Source organism: Rhinolophus sinicus, chromosome 15 (genome assembly GCF_057876585.1).
Source record: "Rhinolophus sinicus isolate RSI-liver-muscle chromosome 15, RSI-T2T, whole genome shotgun sequence".
Classification (NCBI taxonomy): Eukaryota; Metazoa; Chordata; class Mammalia; order Chiroptera; family Rhinolophidae; genus Rhinolophus; species Rhinolophus sinicus.
Window position 1 is genome coordinate 48,368,322 of NC_142515.1, and position 22,064 is coordinate 48,390,385.

General features: G+C 52.0%; 1 protein-coding gene across 1 annotated transcript; it reads right to left on the minus strand.

Moving 5' to 3' along the window:
- Positions 1–1,536: 1,536 nt before the first annotated feature.
- NODAL (nodal growth differentiation factor) lies at positions 1,537–8,633 on the minus strand. The gene is made up of 3 exons (XM_019712422.3): positions 8,441–8,633; positions 3,930–4,627; positions 1,537–2,247 (listed from the first exon to the last, which is right to left on the minus strand). Exons 1-3 carry the CDS (start codon positions 8,631–8,633, stop codon positions 2,095–2,097), a joined length of 1,044 nt encoding a protein of 347 aa, XP_019567981.3. The 3' UTR covers positions 1,537–2,094.
- Positions 8,634–22,064: the final 13,431 nt, after the last annotated feature.

Below are 22,064 nucleotides of genomic sequence, written 5' to 3' on the forward strand. Positions count from 1 at the left end.
CAGCAAAATGTAGCTTCACTCCTTTGGGCCTGCGACTTATGCTTGATAGGAGGCAATGCCTCATCATCAGTGAGGTTTGTTTCCTGAGCCAGTATTGCTGCTAACTGAACACTCGCACAGCTGTAATCACATAGTTTGGCCTCTCACTTCTTTTGGCCCCAGCCATAGCAGAACTATTGGGCACCTACTTAGTAAAGAAGATGCCTTGAAGCCCTGGGATGGGATTTTCTCTCCCAAGAAATTGAATTTGGCAGTGGAATTGGGATTCGAATGTCTTTATCCAAATCTAGGGGAGCAAAGACCTCTAGATGCTTGCTACTAAAGACGATGCCCCTGGGGCTCCAGAGGCCGGAGCTCAGCTCTTGGCCCTGCCACTCCTAGCTGTGTGGTCAGGCTACCAGGTCTCCGGGGCCTTGTTTAGGAGAGAAGATGGGACAAAAGCTGACCTCACAAGGCCTCCCCAGCTCCACTGTCTTCTGAGTAGAGTCAGATGCAGAATCCTATCGTGATTCTGAATTGGGGTTAGGGCAGGTCTATTTCTACTCCAGGAAATGAGCAGCTGCATCAGCTTTGTTGCTGAATCAAGGCATTGAGGTTTCTCACGCGCGGGCCTAGCTTTCTAGCCAACCCTGCCTGGGCCAGGATTACTACCGTGACTCAACCAAGGCTGCAATTGAGTCATATCTAAACTCGGCAAGGGTCTCCACATGCCTGCAAGCATTTCCCTAAGGCTGGGGCATACGTCAGTGGGCTTCTTGGGAAAGCAGGGATAGATTTATTATGGACTCACACTCCCAACGAAATGGCCCCCTAGCCCTGCCAAACAAGAAAATACAGCCCCTGTTAGCTCAACGAGGTCAGCTGGTAAGAGAAATGCATAATCGCTGCCTTTGGGGTCTTTTCATCCAGAAGGTGAAGACCTGTGTGTTTGGTGGGAGAGCTTCCTATATGAAAACTTGAGTTCCTTTTGCTGTCCTGCTCTGAGGAACCTGAAATTAAGCCACTGTTAGAACCCTGAGCGACAGAAGAGCGGTTAAAGGTTAGATAAAGGGCATATGGCAAGGCCTGGGCTTAGCAGGCTTTATGTGGAGATGGGGATGGAGCACAGAGGACAGTCCACGGCTAAAGGTCATGGCTCTTCAGGGCCTGCCAACGGACATTTAACAGGAATGCACTAGGATCCACCTGCTTTCATGTCACAGCATGAGGCTGAGCAGTGCATCACTCACCTGAGGTCACAAATTCTGTGGCTGAGCTGTGACCAGAACCCACTCAGGACAGAGCCTTTACCTCTGCTGGATAGGAAGCTCAGGGGCCTCAGGAATAGCACACATTGAGAGACGGAGGTGAACTGTCACCAACCTGAATAGACTCGGACTGTGTCTGCCAAAGCCGACTAACGGGGGGGGGGGTCTGAGGGCCCCAGTTTCTATAGTCCAGTATGGCCAGTCCTCTTGGATGAGTTCCTGCTTCTCCCTTCAAAGGCACCAGATGGCCTCAGAGGACTATACAGTGGCTTTATTGTTTGTACAACTCATTAGCAGAGATGCACTCCAGGGAGCCCAGCATAAGGCCAACAGATTGCCACTGGCCAGCCAGAAAGATGTGGGGGCCCCCTAACCCCACCTGAGGCAAAGAGAGCCAACCGTTACTCATTTAACAGTGATGCTTAATCGTGTGTGTGTCAAAGACCACTTTCGAGAATACATAAAAGTTATAGACAACTTTGTCCCACCTCAAAAATAAATGCACATACGCCCCAACTTTTACATACAATTTCCGGGGATTCGCTGGTTAAAAAACAGTCAGGTAAAGAACTCTTCCACTAGTGCTTTTACTCGCCACTGGCTGTTGGGTAAAGAGAAAACGCAGCAAGGCCACTTCCCTGGCTTCCGCCTCCCTCTCCTGACAGCGGCCTGTGTGTAGCCCGACTCCACACGCCTTCATTACAGGGTGGGCGGCCCTTCTCAGTTCTGGTGGACAGAGCAACTTTTCCCCTCTGTTTCTCCTCATTGGATTGGATGCTTATCTTGTCTTCCAGGAGCTTCCCGACCTTCCAGGGCACCGGCAAATCCAGCACCCCTCCAGATCTCCTCAAAGGCACCCACACTCTTCCACGATCATATCCTTATGATGGTCTAGAAGGACTCTGCCATTGTCCACGTACAGCATGCTCAGTGGCTTGGTCTTCACTGGGGCGCAGCAGGTAGAAGGGACTCGGTGTGGCTGGTACCGTTTTAGCAGACTCTGTGAAAGGGAAGAGAGGGGGTCAGTTCACAGGCCACTGGTCAGATCAAAACAGTGTCATTTCTGGGGAAAGGGTGAAAAAGTTACAGAGACTTCAAATCCGTTTCTGGGTGCAAAAATAGAAAAGAATTGTGTTCATAAAGGAATCAGCATGCCAATACATCATCAACGCTAACCTGTAAAATAACTTTCTCTTTTATAAACCATCGTCTGCACAGAAGATTCTAAATGCTGTATGTGGGTAGAGCCGTAGGTAACTCCTGTTCTAGGGTTCTAATCTAGAGTAAACACCAGTTTATAAAATATTCCAAGAAACTCCTGGTTTAGTTCCAGAAATAAGAGGCCGAAAAGAGTCATGCAGAAATTTTTGTAGGATTTGCTTTGTTGCCCAGAGAAGGGCAAACAGAGAAAAGGTAACTACCCCTTGGCATTCTAGGGCCGTGTCCCTGTGGTCCAGCGACGTCTTTTCTGATTACAGCATCAGAGCTGGCAACCGGGCCTATCTGGATCTCTGTGGTTCCCTCTGATTGTGCTACAGGTAGGTTGGTGGCACCAAGTGGGGCCTGGAAGAGGCGCAGGAGGCCTTTGCCCAGGACAGGTCCTCTAGGGTGTAATCTCCTGGCCCTCCATCCATACACACTGCCCAAACACTAGTGCCTCCCTTGTGTGAGCTCAGCTCACATGCTCCCCAGAGTCTCTGAACCCCGCCTGAGGCTTGGCTGGGAAGATGTACTACAGCTCCAAGAGATTCTAGGCTTCTTGGAGTAAATAAAGATACGTCGGTCCCATATGACCTTTGAGAGCAGGGCAGGGCTACCTATCGTATCAGGGCCACCACAGTAGCCTCTATTCTTTACTTTGTCGCTGTCATTCTCCTTCCATTCCTCTCCCTCCACCTCCTTCTGGACCTTAGGCTGGTTAGTGGCACCTGGTGGTAGGCTCGAGCCTTATCTAACTCCCGCAAAATTGGTGTCCAATTCCTGTTTTAGGCAGCAAAAGTACAGTGGCTGGAACAGTATTATATCAACCCTGCCCCTATAAACATGGCCCCCACTTCATCAGTGAATCGCAGACTTCTAATGATAACATCAAACATGCCTGATACAGTAGTTATCTATATATCAGGTAGATATAGTAGTTATCTGCCAACTACTATACTTAAGGTATACATATCATCCCATTTAACCCTACAACCGCCCTATGAAATATGGCATTGCTCTCCCCATTTGACAGATGGGAAGACAGGCTGAAAAAGTAAGCAACTTGATCAATATTGCACAGCTAATAAGTAGGAATCAAATCCAAGCCTGTCTATCCCCAAACTCCAGATTCTGAACTTCCTTTCCTATAATGTCAGAGCTGAGAAGGAGCTGAGACACTCCAGTCTACACCCTTCACCCCTAATTTTATGAAAGACAAGGAAAAGGTCCCAGGAAAGCATCACGTTCAAGGCTACCCAGCAGGGCATGACTCCATGTAGGCTTTCTGAGGATGCTGTCATTGGTCATCTATATCCTTAGGACTTAGCACATGACCTGGCACACTGCAGGTGCCTGAATCACTGGGCATGAATGAAGTGGAATTTAGTAGCCCAGCTGGAGTGCTGTGCCCCAGCTCTGGCAGCCCAGCCACTTCTCCCTCCCAGTGTCCTGCCTGCCCTCCCCCAGGCCTTGGCATCACACCTGGATGTATGCGTGGTTGGTCGGGTGGAACTCCTCCCCCACAGGGTTAGGACACTCGCCCTCGCAGCGATAGGCATTGTACTGCTTGGGGTAGATGATCCAGGCACCCCATCCGATCAGGTTGAAATCCACCTGGAACTTGACCTTTCGACACAGTTGGCTTCTGTCTGGCAAGTGATGTCGAGGGTGCCTCCTGCCTCTCTCCCGGGAGAGCTGTCCCTCCTGGACCCGCCAGGAGCTCTCAGCTTCCCACAGCAAAGTGGAGCCACCCAGCCGCCTCTGCTCGGGGGGGAGGTTGGAATACAGCAGGAGGAGCACGTCGGTGACAGGTGGTGTGGGAGGCCGCTGCCAACACTCTCTAGCCAAACTGGACATCTGCTCCTCCAGCTTCCCAGGGTGCTTCAGCCACTTGGAGAGTGGCCTGGTCACCTCCAGGACCATGCTGCCCGAGGAAAAAGTCACCTGGGACAGAGTGACAGTGAACAGTTCCATCTGAAGACGTTCTAGGCAGTGAGCTGGGTCCTGATCCGCCTCCAGCTTTGGCTGGTGGAAAATCTCAATGGAGAGCGGGACATCTGGGAGAAGGTCCACAGGGCTGGACAGCTGCAGCCGGAGCTCAGCCCACTCCAGGTCCTCTTCTTGGTTTAGGAAGGAAAAGTCGAAAGCAAAGGTCCAGTTCTGCCCATCCACCTCCACATCTGGGTGGGAAAAAAAACAGGAAGGAAGCAGGGTGAGGACTTCCTGTGGCCTCAGTCGTGTACCAACCATAGCTCACGTGTGACCTTTCACTTCACATGAATCATCTCTCTAAAGCTTCACCCCAACCCTATGAGTTGGACGTTCCGGAGTTCATTTTAGAGATGAGGAAAACTGAGGCTCAGAGAGGTTACGTTACCTGCGCAAGGTGTCATTCTTAGAAGGTGGCAAAGCCAAGATAAACCTGGATTTGCCCAACTAAAAAGCCCAAATCATTGTTCTGCCACTCCCCGTTGAGACAGCCCACAGGCAGAGAATAATTGGTAAAAACTGGGTGAGTTCACCTCCCCTTCCCTCTACACACACGCACACAGAGCCCTGCTCCACACATCCAAGATAACTAAGCCCCAACTGGATGAAAAGGAATGGGAAACACCTTCCATTAGTTTTAGTCCTGGACTAATTTGGTCTGATGTCTGGGAATGGCATGGATTTGTGGATTTTCAGGTCACCTAAAAGTGATCTTGAACTTTTTTCCAGCCCAGTTTCTTATTTTTTGCAATGAGAATAGTAATGCCCTATCCATCTCTGTGTTAATAGAGAACCCAGGGAAATAAAGAGGTTTGAAGGTTTATTGCTAAATAAAAGTCGGGGGTTATTCATTAGAAATAAAAACAGTAACCCTTTTGTGCATAGGTCCTGGAGGATGATCTCCAATTTAGGTCCATTCTAGACAGATACTAGAACAGTTTTTTGCTTGGTTTTTGTGTGTTCCTATTGTGTCACAGAGCATGTTTGGTCAGACAGTCAGGGAAGTTTTCTGGGAAATACTGCTTATATTAGAAGAGGCAATTCCCAGCCTCAGTTTCTGGCAGTTTCTACCAACCCATCTCTAGCTACTCCTTTTCACTTAATTTCCACTTCCCTCCTCATTAGCACCTGCAGGGGGCAATAACCGGCCCCTGACTAGCAACTCCCCCCAAAAGTGTGGGGAGGAGGCTGACATTTGACATTGCCCATGGCAGCACCACCTGGCCACCTGGGGATTAGGTGGGACATGTAGCAACTCCTAGCCACATGCACCAGGAGTTAACATATTATCTCAAGGAGCCACAAATGGCCTTTTGCAGGAAGGCATTTCCAGGTCAGTGGTTACGAGCAGGGGTCCTGTTGCCTCCGGTGATGGTTCAAATTCTGTCACTTGCCGTTTAACACTGGGTAGGTCACTACTTGAGACCTCCTTCTCTGGGACTCAGTTTCCCTCTGTGTAAAAGGACGATGGTGACGGTATTCACCTCACATGGTCTTGTGATTTAACGTGTCACGTGCTTTACCCAGTATAACCACCAAAATGCACTAAACGCTGGCCATCATGAACCATCTCAGTATCGCCCAGATCCAAAGTTAGAAATAAAGGTGTCCAGGCAGAAAGGGACCTGGACAGGGGAACAAAGACATCTGCTACGGGAATGGGCAGTGTGTTTGGACGGAGGGCAGGGAGGTGACTGCTTCCTGCTAGAAGAGCTGGGACTCCACAACCGCACCCCCAAGCCAAGGGCTCCCTGGACCACAGCAATGATAGTTTCTCTTAAACCTGGCTCCAGTTCATCTTGAAATAGGGGTGTCTAATCTTTTGGGGGGGGTCCACTGATGCCTGATGAAAGCTAAAAATGTTCTCCCAAGAAAAAAAACTATCTCCCACTTATGCAACAATTGTGATTTTGAGGTGGGTATGAGGAAGGGGTTCATGGACGCCCTGAAACCCATCCACGCACTGAACACAGACTTGGCCACACAGACTCCAGTGCTATCTTGATCCCCCTCCAATTCTAAAGAAGGAAGTGGTTAGGCTTGTGCCCTTGGGTTCCCTTCCCCTCAAACAGGGCACTGAGGGTGAGTTGGGGTTTGGGGTCCTGTAGGAAAGGACGGAGTGGGCCTGACACTGAGTGCCCACTCTAATGAGTATAAATTACAAGGGTGATTACCATTAACAGCTGCCCTCATGCCAAGTGTTCTATAAGCATCGTCTCCTTAAATCCTCCTGCCCTTTATCACCATTTCACAGATGAGGAAACTGAAGGTCCAAGGTGAAGGTGGTTAAACAGTGACAGACACGGATGCAAAGCCAATTTGGTTAGACTCCAACACCCATTCCACGCCATCCTATTGCTGCTTACGAATAAACCCAGAAGGGGAAAGAGCCGGTTTAGGTCATCCCCTCTCCTCAGTCTCCCTCCAGCCAGGCTCTTCTTGCTGCTTTTAAAAAACAAAGCCAATTCACAGCAATGTGAAGATACTTGATATGCTACCGTGCACTCAAAAACAGGTAAATGATCGATGTTGTTATGTATATTTTACCACACACACACAAATGAGACAGAAAGAAAGCCACTTCCCTATTTTACAAAAGAGTAAACTAGAAAAGTCAACTGATGTGCCAGGGGCACTTGGGGAATTGGGAAGCAGGGTTTGAGGGACCAAAACCCAGTTTTCCAGACTCCCAGACCGAAGCATCACCACCAACCATCCGGAACTCTCCGGAAGGAGGGAGGGAACTGGAAAAGCGCTTCCAGCTTTGCCCAACCCCCTCACGCTCCCCACCACCACCACCCCCGCAGCTTTCTGAAGGAGAGAAGCACTCCAGTAATTTTCAAATTGGCCTGCTCCCCGGGTGTCCCTAGTCTGGCTGGTCCCCAGATGACCCTTCCGGAGAGGGTCACCAGCCCTCTGACCCCAGACTGGGCAGGCCAGGGAGCTAGAAGCCCCCACCTCCCAGACCACAAGGGCCGGCGGGTGACCAGCCCGATCAGATTATCCGATGTGGATTGCGCCCCAGTCCCAGGGAGGGCCGTCTAGCCCCGGCAGGCGGCAGGAGGCGAAGGACGGCAGGGGTCCCCTCACACCCCAGGCGCCAGGATGTGGATTGCACATGGTAAGGGGACCCCGCGGGAAAGTCTCCCTCTGCTCAACACCCACCTGCCTGCAGCGCCTTGTGTCCAGAACGCGCTGCCTCGTCCTCAAGGACGAACCTCCCAGGTCACTATAGTTACTGACTTCCCCCACTCTCTCCAAATCTAGGCCATGTCACCCGGGACACTGGCATCTCCCCAGTCTGGCCTCGAGGACCCAAGCCTACCTCCATTCTCGAACTCCGGACTCCCCATGTCTAATCCCTGACGTTACATGCTTGATAGCCAGTTTCAAAGCCCGCTCTCAGCTGGAGACACTCCCAACGCCAGACCCGGGGACCTAGTCACCCTTACTCGCGAAAAGAAAAAAAATTCGACAAAACAAAATCATTGTAGCAATACTAAGGATCGTGTATTACTATTCCTGGTCTTGTGCTAAGCCGTTTTTTTGTGTGTGTGCTTTGTCACCTACCTAGCCCTCGCCACACATTTATAAGGGAGGTAGTATTATCCCTACTTTACAGATGCACAAACCGACGCGCCCGAGATTCCGTAATCTAAGAAAACCGCACAGCTAAGAAGTGGCTCAGTCACGCGCCCACCTAAAGTCCCGCGCTCTGCCCGCTGTAAACCAAGACCCGGCTCCCACAGGTCTGTCCGGGACACACCCCGAGGGCCACAATCCCCGCTACCTACCAACCCTGCGCCGGAGCCCATGCAGACGTGAGACACCCCCAGATCCAGACCGCGGACGCGCGCTCCAAGAGCGTGGGTACGTCCTCGACGGCAGCGTCCCAACACAGAGCCGCAGCCCGGGTCCGGCTCCAGCGCCTTCCCGGAGTTCAGAGGTGGGATGTGACCTGAGGTGCCCCGGGGTGCGCGGCGGGGCGGGGCGGGGCAGCCTACCTTGAGCCTGTAGGCTGCGGGTGATGTCCGCCCGGGGCGGCTCGCGGTAGAGGCTCAGCATGTACGCGAGAGGGGACGGCGATGAGACCTGCCCCCGCGTACGTAGGGGCCCTGGGGCCACCGTGGCGGCGCCCGCCTGGAGCAGAGCCCACCAGGCGTGCAGGAGGAGGAAGGGCAGCCGGTGGGCGTGCATGGTGGGCTGGCCGGGCCTGAGAGCGGCGCTTCCGCCCTTATATCCTGGGCCTTTGCAGCCGCCCCGCCCCGCCCTGCCTTCCTGGGGGAAGCTTTCAGATCATATACACGCCTCCCACCCTGGGGGGTGCACCCTGGGGGAACCCCTGCTGGGGGCCGGCCAATAGAGAGGAGACCCACAAAGCCAGCCAGCGGAGCCTTAAGGTCCAGGGACCGTCTATTTGCCTGGTCTGGGTACTGACCTCTGGGTACTATAGGGTTTGTTTATGAGACAGAGCAGGCTTGTCGCCCACAAACGCCCAGGTCAGGCTTCCTTACTCTGCTTCACCTGGGATCCCTGCCCTTTCCTGTCCCTCCAGGCTCCAAATGGCTGTCTGGCTCAACAAGGAGCACGAAGAGAATGGCGGTGGCCCCTGGTGGTGCCCAGGCAGGGTGCGGCCCCATTCTGGCCTGTGATGATTCAGCCCAGCCTGGCCCATGGGACACTGTCCAAGTGACCTCTGGCAGCACCCCCTGGCCTTATCTGGCAGGGCCCATCTGGAGGGCCAGGCTCTGGGGAGCTATTGGGTACTCAGAGTTTCTGGAACAAAGAAGGTACCTAGACGAAGGCTTGCGCAGATCTGCTTCAAATATTGAAGTGCTGTCCTGGGGAAGACAGAGGGTGGGAGTGACTGGAATGAAGGATGGACTTCTCCGTGGGAAAAGGGGAGTGTTCGTCTGAAGCTGGAATCCTGAGCATAGCTGACAGGTGATTCTCCTGGCCCCCACAAGTGCACGAGTGGACGCCTGTGATAGCGTCAGGCTCTTCTCTTCACAGGTACACGTCACCCTTCAGGAAAAAGGTGTTGCCCATGGTATTCATGCCCTGCAGTCCCTGCCTGCCCTGGCGGTTCCCCCAGGAGACCTTGGCTTCAGCTCAGGACCTCTCACTTCCGGTTCTCTGGGCCCTGCCTTCCTCGTCTGCTCAAGAGGGATACTTGCCTGGCCTCCCTTTTAGGTGCAGTCAGGTCAGAGCTGGAATTACCTTCACAGAAATGTCAAGCCCTGCGCCCCCTCAGGCCCTAGCTGTTTTCCTCCACACACAAGAGTTCTTTCTTCCCTGCACCCATATCCTTTCCTAGCTGACAAGCACATTAGCAGCTGGCTAGCATTGTCTGAAACACTATGTGCCATGCATGCATACCTCTGCTTCTTTCTCAGGATGCCTCCAGCCCCAAAGAACCACAAGCTCAGCCCTGAGCAAGTGTTAGACAGTGGAAGGAGGCCCAGCAAGCTCCAGCCCTGTTTCCGAGTGGAAGCCAGTCCCATCCAGTAGGAAAGGACCTTCCTAGGAGAGACTGGGTTACAGACCCCCAGCCATGGGACCTGGACAGTCTGCTCCGTCAGCCGACTGTTACCTCCTTAAGGCTGGGAGCTGTCTTGTTCATCGTGCTCTCCCCACAGTGTGGATCCTACTTGGGACCCAAAGAATCTTAGCTAAGTAAAAAAAAATCAATGAATGGCACTGTGTCCGGACTTGCCTGAAGCTAAGTATCGCCAGGGGTGTTTGTTAAAGTATTCATTCCTGAGACCCAATCCAGACTTTCACAATTAGAACTTGGAGAGAGGGTTTAGTAATCTACACTTAATAAACACCCCAGTAATTCTTATCAGACAACTTTGAGAACCTGCGTGGGCTGGGGTTCTAGTGGTGATTCAGAACCCACCTCTCTGCATTCAGTTTCCTCGTGTGTAAAATATTACTGGAGATACCTCCTTCCATGCAGATTAAATGAAACGAATGCTAAATGCTTTGCAAGCTTGAAAAGCTGGTGTATTGGTAAAGCCTTCTGCATTTGGGTATTATTGTGGTTGTCATCCAACTTCCCCAGCCTGGGGGTTCTTGCTGGTTTGGGGGAGTTGCCCAGCCCTCTGCATCAGACCCCTCCAGAGATGCCAATGGCACCCTTACCCAGAGTATGAATATATAAATGGAAAAGTAATGATAGATTGTGGTTAGTGCTACGGGAGCCCCTGACAAGGATGTGGGAGCCAAAAATGACAACACTGGGGAAGTGCATATAGCTAGACAGGGGTACAGGAGTCAGCCGCCAGAAACCCAAGTCTCCCCAATCCCCATGTGTCCTAGAATCCTGGTGGTCCCTGTTTACACAGGGACATTCAGCACAGAGCAGTGTTATCCACCAAGACTGGGGAAGGAGCAAAAAAGTTAATGTATCTACTTCCCTTACTGGACCAGAAGCTTTTTGAAATTAAGGCTAAAGCTTTATTCATCCTATCTCCCTTGCACTGTGTGGCACATAGTAGGTGCTCAATAGATGTTTCAGTTAAAATACATGCTCATAACAATAGTTAGTATTTATTGAGCACCTAATGCAATAGACAGTCTGCTAATCATTGCATTGATTTTATCATTGTCCCTACTTCAGAGATGAGAAACCAGAGGTTCAGAGGGAACAATGTAACTTGTTCAAGGCCATAAATTTACAAGTGGAAACAGCTAGTATATGAAGGCAGGACTGCTTGTGAACCAAGCCTGTTCTTTTAGCCCTGTATCTTCCCCGTAGATGAGAGAGTGAACATATGCCTGTATTAAGACTTAAAAACAACAACTCTCAAATAACTGTCTTGCCTTTCCCAGGGCCCGGGAGCTGCAGACAGAGCTCATTTCTAATGTGTATTGGCCCAGAGCCATGTGGAGGCCTGGAATTACTCTGACCAGCAAGAGCGACTCTGTCAAAGTCCATCCATCACTGAACTTTTTCCTGCTCTGGCACCTGGAAGAACCCAAGTCTCTATCACATCCTCAGCAGAGAGTCTAACAATGATCCTTCTCTTATTTAAAGGGCCTTATGTTCATCCAGGATCCATTTCTTACAAGAAGGACCAGAACTTCCCTCTTCCCAGGAAGGGAATAACACCTTCTCGCTTCGCTTGCCCCAGACGGTCAGACTGACTGACAGCTTCCCTGACCTGAGAGATAACCTTTGAGGGCCATCCCAGCTGGCTGGAGTGTGAGGAGCAAAGTCCCTTGAAGTTCTTGAGTGTTCCCCATTGGGCTGTCCAGACCCTCGCTTGACATGAGCAACAATACGAGCAACAATACATGGCATGGGTAAGTGCTGGGGCTGTGAGGTCAGGCTGCCAGGAGACAGAATCTGGAGACTTCTTTATCACGACCTGGGCATATTAGACCAGTGTCGCAGCGTCTTGAAGCTTCTGCTCCCTCCTCTGTAAAATGGACAGTATGTACTATAAAGAATAGTGTGTACTTGACAGGTGTGCTCTAAGTAGCACATGTGTGTAAGTGCATAGGGCATGTAGCATTTGGCCATTTGTGTATTCATTCATTGAAAGAACCTGATTCTCTAGTGAGTCTATGGCAGGTTAATTCCAAGAGCTAGATTCTCAGGGAGTCAAGGCAGGAAGCCGTGTCAGTTCTGCACATATTTAATGAGCATTTCCTCTATGCCAATGTGACACTCACTGTCTTCACAAATACACGCATGTGTGACCGTGTAATCCTATTCACCCCCTCACTGAAGCTCTGTGAGGTATGTAAGGCATTTCAGAGATGGGGAGACTGAGGCACAGCGGAATTAAACAGCATAAGCTTCGTGAGGGTGCAGGGCATCTGCTTTATCATGCCTTCAGTGCCTCCAGCTGCTGGCACATAGGAACTCAAGTATTTGTCAAGTGATTGAATGAACTGCCTATTCCAGAAGTAAGCTCCCAGCATACCTGTGCATTTCATGTGCTCCATCTCCGCATGCAGCCTACTGCTGTTTCCACTTTGTCCTCCTGGGAAACTCCTACTCATATATCAAGACACAGCTTAAAAGTCGCCTTCTCTACAAACCTATCATTACCTCCCCAGCGATTTGGCAGAGCCCTCTTCTAAGTAAAGCATCGTAGAGCAGTTGTCCAAACTCTCTTCAGTGGCCGCCATCCAACTTGGAGCTCCCTAGAAGCAGAGATGACTCCTGACTCGTTCCTCTCCAAAGCCCCACCCCTGGTTTATGACAGACCATGTGATCTTCACCCTAATTGAATGAATGCAATCCCGGAAATGGTACAGCAGATCTAAGCACAACCTTCTGGCTTCCACCTTCAGTACTTGCCGACCCTTTCTGCTACCCCACCTGCTGGTCTCGGAGGCCGACACCCAGAGTTGGGAGGTACCAGCTCGGTGCCTCTGCTGGGCACACGTGGGTCTCTCTGTGAGCTGAAGCTCGAGCCTGCCCCACCATCCCCTGTACCCCATGCACTCCAGCCCCATGAACACCTACCCTCCTCCAAATCCAAAGCCTCCCCATGTTCTTCTGCCCACAGTTGTGTTGCCCCTTCTCCATTCACACAGTCCAGCTCAAGGATCTCCTCTGCCCCCAAGCCTTCCTCACATGGTCTCCCTCCCCCTTCTCACTTCCCCACTCAGGCTGTGATCCCAGCCATTCTTTGTTGACATGTTGAGGTCCTGCAGCCCCCAGGAGTTTTCCACCAGCAAGCCCACTGCCCTCCTCACTCTGTGTTCTTCAGATTGCTTAGCAGAGGGCCTGGCACTTGGTAAAGGGAGGTTGCAAACCATGTCTACAGCCAGCCTTGGCTGACCCAGTGTTTCGTCTGTCCCCAACAGTACTTCAAAAAGGTTCTATTTAAGTCACCAACACTGAACATTCTTCCGATTTTGTATAAAATAGTTTTTCCTCCCGTCGTTTGAGAAATGGAAAGGTCTGGGTCCTCCTGTCAACATGGCAATCGTTCCCCCCATGGCAAGCTGGGTAGTAGCTGCTTCCTTGAGGCAGGGTCTGCTCTTTAAAATGCGCCAGAGTCCCCACCATGCCCTAACGTATTGCACCCATTTGTCTGGTCGTAAACACAAGTGAGTTTGAGACCCCTGCTGTATGTTGGATGAGAGAAAGACACTCTGGAGTCAGTTTGAAAACATAGACTGGGGAGTGTTTGGTTTGGGCCCACTCGCTGTCCTTCTCTACAGGGTCTAACCCATGGATTGTGGGTACCTGGCCCAGGCTGGATGAGATAGAAATAATCTATTATTTAATAAGTGCTTACCATAATGTACTTGCATTAGCTAATGTACTCCTCCCATCAAGCCTATTGGATATTTACTCCCATTTTACAGGTGAGGAAACTGAGGCTCAGAGGGGTTAAGCAGCTTGGCCAAGATGGAACCCCTAGCAAGTGGTAAAGCTGTGATGGACCCTAAGTCATTCTGACTTTGGAACCCAGACTGGGTACTACCACATCCCAATTAGTCATTTAGTAGCTCCCTGCACAGAGAGGCCTTTGCCCACATACCCCATCTTCATTGACCTCCCCCACTTGGTCGCGTTACCCTGTTCATTTACTCCACCACACTTCCAGGGTTGGAAATTAACTTGTTTGGTTTGGTACTGTTTGTTTATTTTTTTGTTTGTTCCCCTCTTCCAGCACTGGGCTATAAGGCAGATTCCCTGTCTGTTCAGTTCACCACTGAACCCCCACTGCTTAGCACAGTTCTTGATACAAGTACTCAGTAGATATTTGTTGAATGAATACACTTAAGCCAGTCCCTGGACTGGGGGACACGGAGGTAAGAAGGACACAGGGGAAGTGCTTCTTGATCCAGTGCCACCCCCCAAAGGATGTAAGCCCTGCAGGTCACCAGCTTCCTTCCACCTCTTTCCTGAGCCTATGGTGGGTACATACTAGTACCTTGATAAATGCTCAGTGTACCTGTTTGGGCGTGCTGATGTCTTGACAAGAGAATGCCTTCTTAGTGGTTTTTAGGCACACAATTCATGTTATTGAGACTCCTGTGTGCTTCCCTTATGCCAGCCTCTCACCTCCATTCTCTCTCCTGATCCTTGCAGAGCTGTGTGACCTGAGCAGGGCTGGTATCACCTTTGGAGAGAGTGACTGGTGCGAGATGTACAGCTGGTAGAGATCAGGCATGTCTGACTCGAAAGCTCATGCTCCCTCCAGCTCCCATGCCAGGCTGTCCTCCCACCTCCTCCTGGGTGGAGCCCAGGCCGGACCTGTGCTTCCCACAGGGTCAGGAGGTGAAGGCTCAGCCTGGCCTGGGAAACAAACAAAGGGACCACCAGGAGAATGCCCTCTCCTCCCACCCCAGAAGGTTCTCAGAGATTCCCATAGCCTAGCTAGCCTCCCCTGTCCCCCACCTCCCACCTCCCCATTTCTCTCCACTGAGAGTTACCGATGCTGAACTGAGCTGGTGTTTGATGACCCAACTGAGCCTGTTGCTGGGAGAAGCCTCCCCATGTTCATGCGTGTATGTGTGGAGGGCAAGGAAAAGAACCAGAACTGAGAACAAACACCTAGGTGAGTGCTTACTGTGTGCTGGGCACTGACTCCACTGCGATGTGTACTGTTAGCTCAGTACCTCCCCAAGTTGCTGGACCATAATAATCTCCTGGGACACTTATTACAAATAAAGGGAGTCCCAAAAGTCATAGTGTACTTTTTTTTAGTGCGCTTTTAAACTTTAATAACTTCAAAAGGATAAATGATAGAAATGTACAAAAACCATCTTTGGATAGTTTAACTACTTAAATTCCTTTTACACTTACTTAGTTTCATGAACTTTTTAATAAGCAATTAAAAAAATTTTTTTTGTGTTAGTCAACATTTGCTATCTTCAAAAAAACATTAAAATTTTCCAAATTCAGAACAACCCCAATGGCCATCAGTGGGTGATTGGATAAACAAATTGTGGTATATCCATACCTTGAAACAATACTTGACAATAATTCACTACTGATACATGCAGCAAGGACAAATCTCAAAATAATGATACTGAGTTAAAGAAGCCAGACAAATGATTCCATTTGTAAAAAAAAATTTAGAACATGTAAACTTATGTTTGCAGAAAAGCGGATCTGTTGGAAAGCAGAACAGTGGTTGTCTGGGAGGAGAGGGGAGAGGGAGGAATTATAAAGAGGCACGAGGAAAGTGTGGGGGCTGATAAATATGTTTATTATCTTGATTGTAATAGTGGCTGGATACATATGTCAAAGCTTATGGAAATGCACACTGAAAATATTTGCAGGTTTTGTGTGTCAGTTATACCTTACTACAGCTGTAAAAATGAATGTAAATATAACTAACTTACTAAAATACAAAAATTATTCAAAATTCGTGAAGCTAAATAAGCATAAAAGAAATTTAGATAATTAAACCTTGAGGTTCTTTGTAAGTTTGTAGCATTTATCCTTCTGAAATAGAAGTAAACTTAATAGAATATACTTCTACTTAAGCTTAAAAGTGCAATAAGACCTTTGGGACACCAGTAGGACCCAATAGTCCCTGCCTTTCCTAGGAATCTTACGTATTAGGCAAGATGGAAAACAGCTCTCTCTTTCTCTCTCTCTCTCTCTCTCTCTCTCTCTCTCTCTCTCTCTCTCTCTCCCCACAGACTTGTGGGGTGGGTACTTCTGTTGGTTCCTTCTACCAATGAGGTGTCTGAGGCTCACAGAGGCTGGGTGACTTGCCCAGAGATATGCAGTTAGTTACTAGCAGTGCTGGGATTCAGGCCCAGGCAGTCTGACTCCAGCGCCTGCATTTGGGGTAACTCGGGCAGGGTGGAGGGCTTGTATCTCCAAACTCCCCAAGCTCCGTGCCCTGTTAGCCATGGACCCCAGGGCTGGCAGGGTCGCAGCTGATGCACACCCCCATTCCACACACATCAAAGGGCCCTGGACTTCACAGGCAGCTGGAAGGGAGATACACATACCTGGCTGGGTATGTGGGGAAGAAGCCCAGGAGAGTTAATGTGATTAACCAGAGACTCAGCGGGGCAGGAAGAGTCTTCATGGAACATCATTCAGTGGAAGTGGTTTGACACATTCCTACCCACCCTTAGGGCCTTTCATTCTATGGCTACTAATAGAAGCTCTCTACACCTGGGAATTAGGGGTGAAGTGGGGCTATGTCAAATGGGTGTTCATTCCATAGATGGAAAAACATGTTGAAAGCCAGCTGTTAGCAATTTTGTGCCAGGCATAGTGCTGAGTGCTTTGGACACATACCTCATACACAAGGAGCTCTTTTCACATTTCCACGTAGTCTATGGGTATAATTATTCCCATTGCACTGATGAGAAAACTGAGGCTTGGGTTGCTTCAATACTTGCCCAGAGTCAAGTTGGTACTAAGCAGCTGAGCTAGAATTGGAGCCTAGGTTTGTTTTGACTAAAACCATCATTCTCCATCCTGTCATTCAGAAGGGGACAAACAGCTAAGGAGAAGACCCCAGGGTGTTCTGATCTTTCCGTCACTCTGGTGTGAGGGCAGCAGGTGCAGGAGGTAGCACTGTGCCTGTCTACCCACTCATCACGTTCACAGCCTTGGGGAACAAGAGACTGACAATGCAATGCTGAGATCATGTCCCCACGATCTGAGATGTTATAAATCCACGAGCAGCCCCCCCACCCCCGCCACACACACACCTCATCCTGTGGCTCTCACATCCATACCCCCATCATTCTCCCACCAACCTTTGCCCCAATCACCCCCCTGACAGCTGATACCCCATTCTGCTGTGTCAGAGCCAGAGGACAAGGGTTACAAGGTCTGAGGGAGGCTACGCACCCCAGCTCCAGTGTCGGAATCGCTGACTTCCCTCCCAGGGCAGACCTGACCTAATCCTCTTCCCAGCATCCCCACCCCTTCCCTCAGCTGCCCTTTCCTGTCTTCCCTGTGGACTGTACCCCTCAGAACCCTGTTCCTTTCCCTCTGGTAAGATGTAAGAGCACATGACCCTTTTTCTGCCTGTACCTGCCTCTGGTCTGGAGCTGCGTGAGTAGGGCTGGAGGACCTGGTGACAGAGATTAGGAGAGGGAGTCTCCAAATGGGGAGTCCAGCGGGGCAGAGAGGGGGAGGGGAGGGTGTTGGTTTAAATCAGTCCCAGTTGGGCTTGTGGTTTGTGGGGCAGGGAGAATTGGGGGGACAGGATGCCAGCCTGGATTTCTCCAGGCCAATCCATCTCTTTCTCAGGGCCCTTCCATCATGGCCCCCATCTCCCACCTTCTCTTAGACTATGAGCTTCCAAGGGGCCCCACGACTCCTCTGGACCCCTGCACTCAGGGCCCCGTGTACAATAGGTGCTAACAAATGAGACAGGAAAGGGTCCTTTTCATAGAGCTTGCTTCCCCGGAAGGTTGGCGGTTGTCCTGGAGGCGGCTGAGGCAAAGGAAAGGAGCCCTGCCCTTGGAGTTCAAGTCGTGCCCTTCAGCGGGAGAGCCTGCCTCCGGCTTTGCTTTCTCGTGTGTGGAGAAGGGTCTTAACGGGATGTGTGTGTGGGCGGAGGCAAGTCCCGCCTGCCACGCCTGGCACCGCGCGGGCACAGCCCGGGCGCTGGGGGAGGCTTGCGGAATGGCAGGATGGTGTCGGCAGGAGGTGAGCAGCCTGGCCACCGGCCGGGCCCAGGCGGAGGCCCAGGCTCCCGCCCCCGTGGGAAAGTGCGCAGACGGCGACTCTGCCAGCGAACAGAGCAGCCTGCGGAGAGAGAGGACCGGAGGCCAGAAGCAGGAGGCAGCGGTGAGTGTCCCGGGCCGGGCTGTCAGGGGCATTGTCCGAGTCCCAGCGCGGCGGGGGTGCCTTCTCCGCATGCCCCAGCCTGAGCGCGCTGCGGTCCGGCCCGTCTGCGGTGCCCACCACTTGGCGCCGCCCCACGGGCAGCTCCCAAGCCCTGAGAATCCCGAGCAACAAGGGCCCTGCGGGATGAGCCTCCGCCTGGGCCAGGTGATCAGGACTGTGGGGTCAGCTGGATGTGTCTTTCTCCCACCTACCCCGTCCCCATTATGGGCCTCTGCCCAATAGCATGATTCTGCTGCTGGTGGGCAGGGGTGGCATGTGGGAACAGTAACCTGTGAAGTTATAGTTGGGAGCATCTGCAGAGCTCCACTTGGTGCCAGGCTAGCTCTGGGATGGGGAGCAGGAGAGGTGGCTGGGTCACACATACCACCACCACTTTTTTGTCCTCAGCGGTGCTTTGTATACCCAGGGCCCCTGAGCTCAGGGAGAGCAGAGGTTTTTCTCCTGCCACCCACCTGCCCCAGGGGAGCCCAGTCTACAGTCGCCACTGCCACCGGTTGTCAGATCTCACGTGGAGACCGGTCATACACACTTTGCACAGTTGTCTCACATCATGTTCACACCTAGCTCACAGGGTGGGTACTGAGAGGTGATGTCACTTGCTAGAGGTCATGGCAGCCACAAATGGAGTTACCTTGAAGCTAATGAAGCATAAGTTTCAGACCCTTCCCAGCCTTGATTGGTATCTGTGTTCTTTCCTTTAAAAACCCGTCCCCCAGTGGTATGAGGCTCAGGCACCATAACAAGTGCTCTCTCCTGGGGACCTGCTCTGTCTGCCACGCTGTGCAGGATGGGTGGGGGTGTGGGATTGCTGGGGCCTGGCAGTGCAGGCCTGGCAGGGAGGGCAGGGCATCCAGACCAGGTCAAGGGGCCCATATGACCTCAGCACGATTCTTGGCTTCCTGAGACTCCAAATAGCCTGGCACACACCCCCGCCCTTTGCCTGCTGTGGAGGGAGCCAGCTCAGGCAGAGCCCTGGTGTGACCAGGCTCCTCTGGGGTTCAGTTTCCCTCATCAGAGGAAGAGGTGGTTATTAAAGGGGTGGCTGCAGGAACCAGGGTGAAAGTGGAAGGAGCAGAAAGAGGCTCTGGAAAGCTGCTGGGTCCTGCAGCCTTGCCTATGTCCTCCATCTCTCCCCCATGTCTTCATCTCCATCACTGCACAGCACTGCGCCCTGACACCCCATCTTTACAGCCACCCACCCAGCCCCCTTTCAGCTGCCAGTCTTCTCCTCGCTGCCGAGTTGTCCAGGGTGCTGCCTCCCCTCACTCCCGGACTCCTGTCACTTTTCATCACCAAGAGCCCTCCCGCCCCCCACCCATCCCGAACCTGCCCTAGCTTGGGTTATGGGACACTCCCTGCAGCCCAATTGGTTCTAGCAATACTTGACCTCCCAGCTGCCTTTGACACAGTTGAAATGCTCCCTTACCCCCTGACTTTTGTGTAACCAAACTTGCCTTCCACCTCCCTGGCTGTTCCTGCTCAGTCTTCTATCCTCTTAGCCTCCTCCCCCTTCTTTAGTCCCCTCCTCCCAACCCCCAACTCCCAACCCCCACTCTGCTGGTGCTTCCCCCCCCCCCCCCCCCCCCCCGCCACTACATGCTTCTCCTGGAGGATCTCACCATCCCAAGGCTTTCTCTACCCCAAATCATTCCTCTGAGCCCAGGGCCCCTAACCTCCCCCTCCCACCCCCTTATCTCCCTTGGGCTCCCTTGTGGGCATCTTGAGTTGCCCGGCCGAGACTGAGCTCTTTGTGTGTTCCTTGCTCAGTGCTCCCACTTCACTCAAGCTCCTCCCTCTATCCAGTGACTTGACACCCTGTTTCCTTCTTCCCTCAACACCCCAACATCCAATCCAACACTGCCCTGTTGATTCTGCTTCCAAAATCATTCTCTAGAGCCCTAGATGGGGTTCTACTCCCCTCCACCGCCTCTGTCACCACCCTGGTCTCAGCCACCATTACGTATCTCTCGCCTGGATAACTGCCGTGGCCTTCCTGGGGGTCTCCCTGCCTTCACCCTGTACCCTCCACCCCAATCCACTTCTCACAGGAGCTGCTGCCGTAGATGGGCCTGCAGCCTTTCCCCATTAAAACCCTCCGAACCTCCTGTTGCTTTAGGACCAAGTACAAGCTCCTGAAGCCCTGGCCTGGGTGCGTCATCGCGCTCTGGCTGCAGCAGTTTTCTTTCTGTTCCGGGAATTTGGTGAGCTTGTTCCCACCTCACAGCCTTTGTCTTTGCTGTCACTTCTGCCTGGAATGCCCTTTCTCCCACTCCGCCTGGCAAACCCCTACGCAGTCTTTGACTCTTCACTTAAATATGACGTCCTTAGAGAGGCCTCCCCACTACCCGGTGGAAAGACAACCTGCTCTCACACCCTCTCAGAGTACCCTATCTTTCTCCTTCAAAGCACTGACTGTCCGCTGTAGTTTTGTCTTTACTTGTGGGGCTCTTGGCTCATGTCTGCCTCCTCCACCGGACTGTAAGCGCCATAAGGGCTGTCGGGTTGACTGTGTGCTCTGCATCCCTGCGCTTAGCCCAGAGTGGGCTCCCCAGAAATACCTGCTGTAAGGGAGCGAGGCTGGCTGCCGAGGCTGTCTTTCCGCATCGGTCCAGCAGGTGGCACCCCAGGGCAGAGCTTCTCAGGTTCTCAGGTTCCAGGACAGCTCCCAGCCACATCCCAGGGCCCCCGGTTGGAGATCCAAAGGACAAGTGCGGGAGCCAGGCTGCCCTCTTATTCTCCCTGTCCCACAGAGCCCTCCGCACTTCCCTTGCTTCTTTGAAACTTGTGGCTCGGCATAATGGTTACTTTTACCAGCGTCACTCGCAGGGGCTAATGGCAAGTTGAAGCCAGAGACCTGATCTAACCCATTTCTTTTACCTTGGTGCTGTGCAGAGCTCAGAAAACTGAATGGCTAGTGGGAAAATGAAATGACTCCATCCTGTGGAGAGGCTGTCCTCCTGGTGGTTAATGTTAAGGCTTTGGAGCCCAATTGCCCGGGTTCTAATCCCGGCTCTGTTGCCTACCAGTGAGACTTTGGGCAAGTTACGTAACCAATCGGTTTCTCGTTTTCCTCCTCTGTTAAAGGGAGAGCAGTGCCTGCCTCATAGGGTTATTGTGAGACTAGATTGAAGAAATACATGTAAAGTATTTACAATGGTACCTGGCATGTATTGTAGTCAGTGCTTGGTGAAGGACAGCATTTATTGTTGAATAATTCTTTACCCTCTACTGGAACCCCTAATCCCAGATGTGGGAAAGACTGACCTGAGCACAACTGCGCTTGCTTAAGCATGGCACACACAAAGAAAAAAGTGCAGGAGCAGCACACAACTCTCCCAGCTGCAACGCAGGCAGGCCAAGGTGCCTCCCTCACCAGGTCAGGGGAGCCCGGCAGATGCCCTGTCACCTTCCTGGCACTGAGTTTCCTGCACTTGGCTTGGCAGGACAGGTTTCCATGGCAGCGGGTGACCAGGCATGCAGGCAGGGACAGTGGCTGGCCTTGGCTGAGCTCTCTGGCTTTTCAGAAGAGGGTGGCTTCCTGCCAAGGCACAGGGCCTTCTGCTGCCCAGACATTCAGCTGGCTTGGGCAGCCCCGGCCACACCCAGTGCCCACCACAGTCTCTCTGCCCTGGGAACCTGGAGGCTGAGCCAGTCACTCGCTTCTGGGCGTTCCCCCCGTCCTGGGCACATGCCCCTTTTGCATTCCTCACACTGTACTAGAAATGTCTGGCATGAGCCTCTCTCCTTTGGCCCATGGTGAACCCCTCAATGTTGTGCCCAGCACATAGCAGGTCTCTCTTACATGTTTGTGGGGTGAA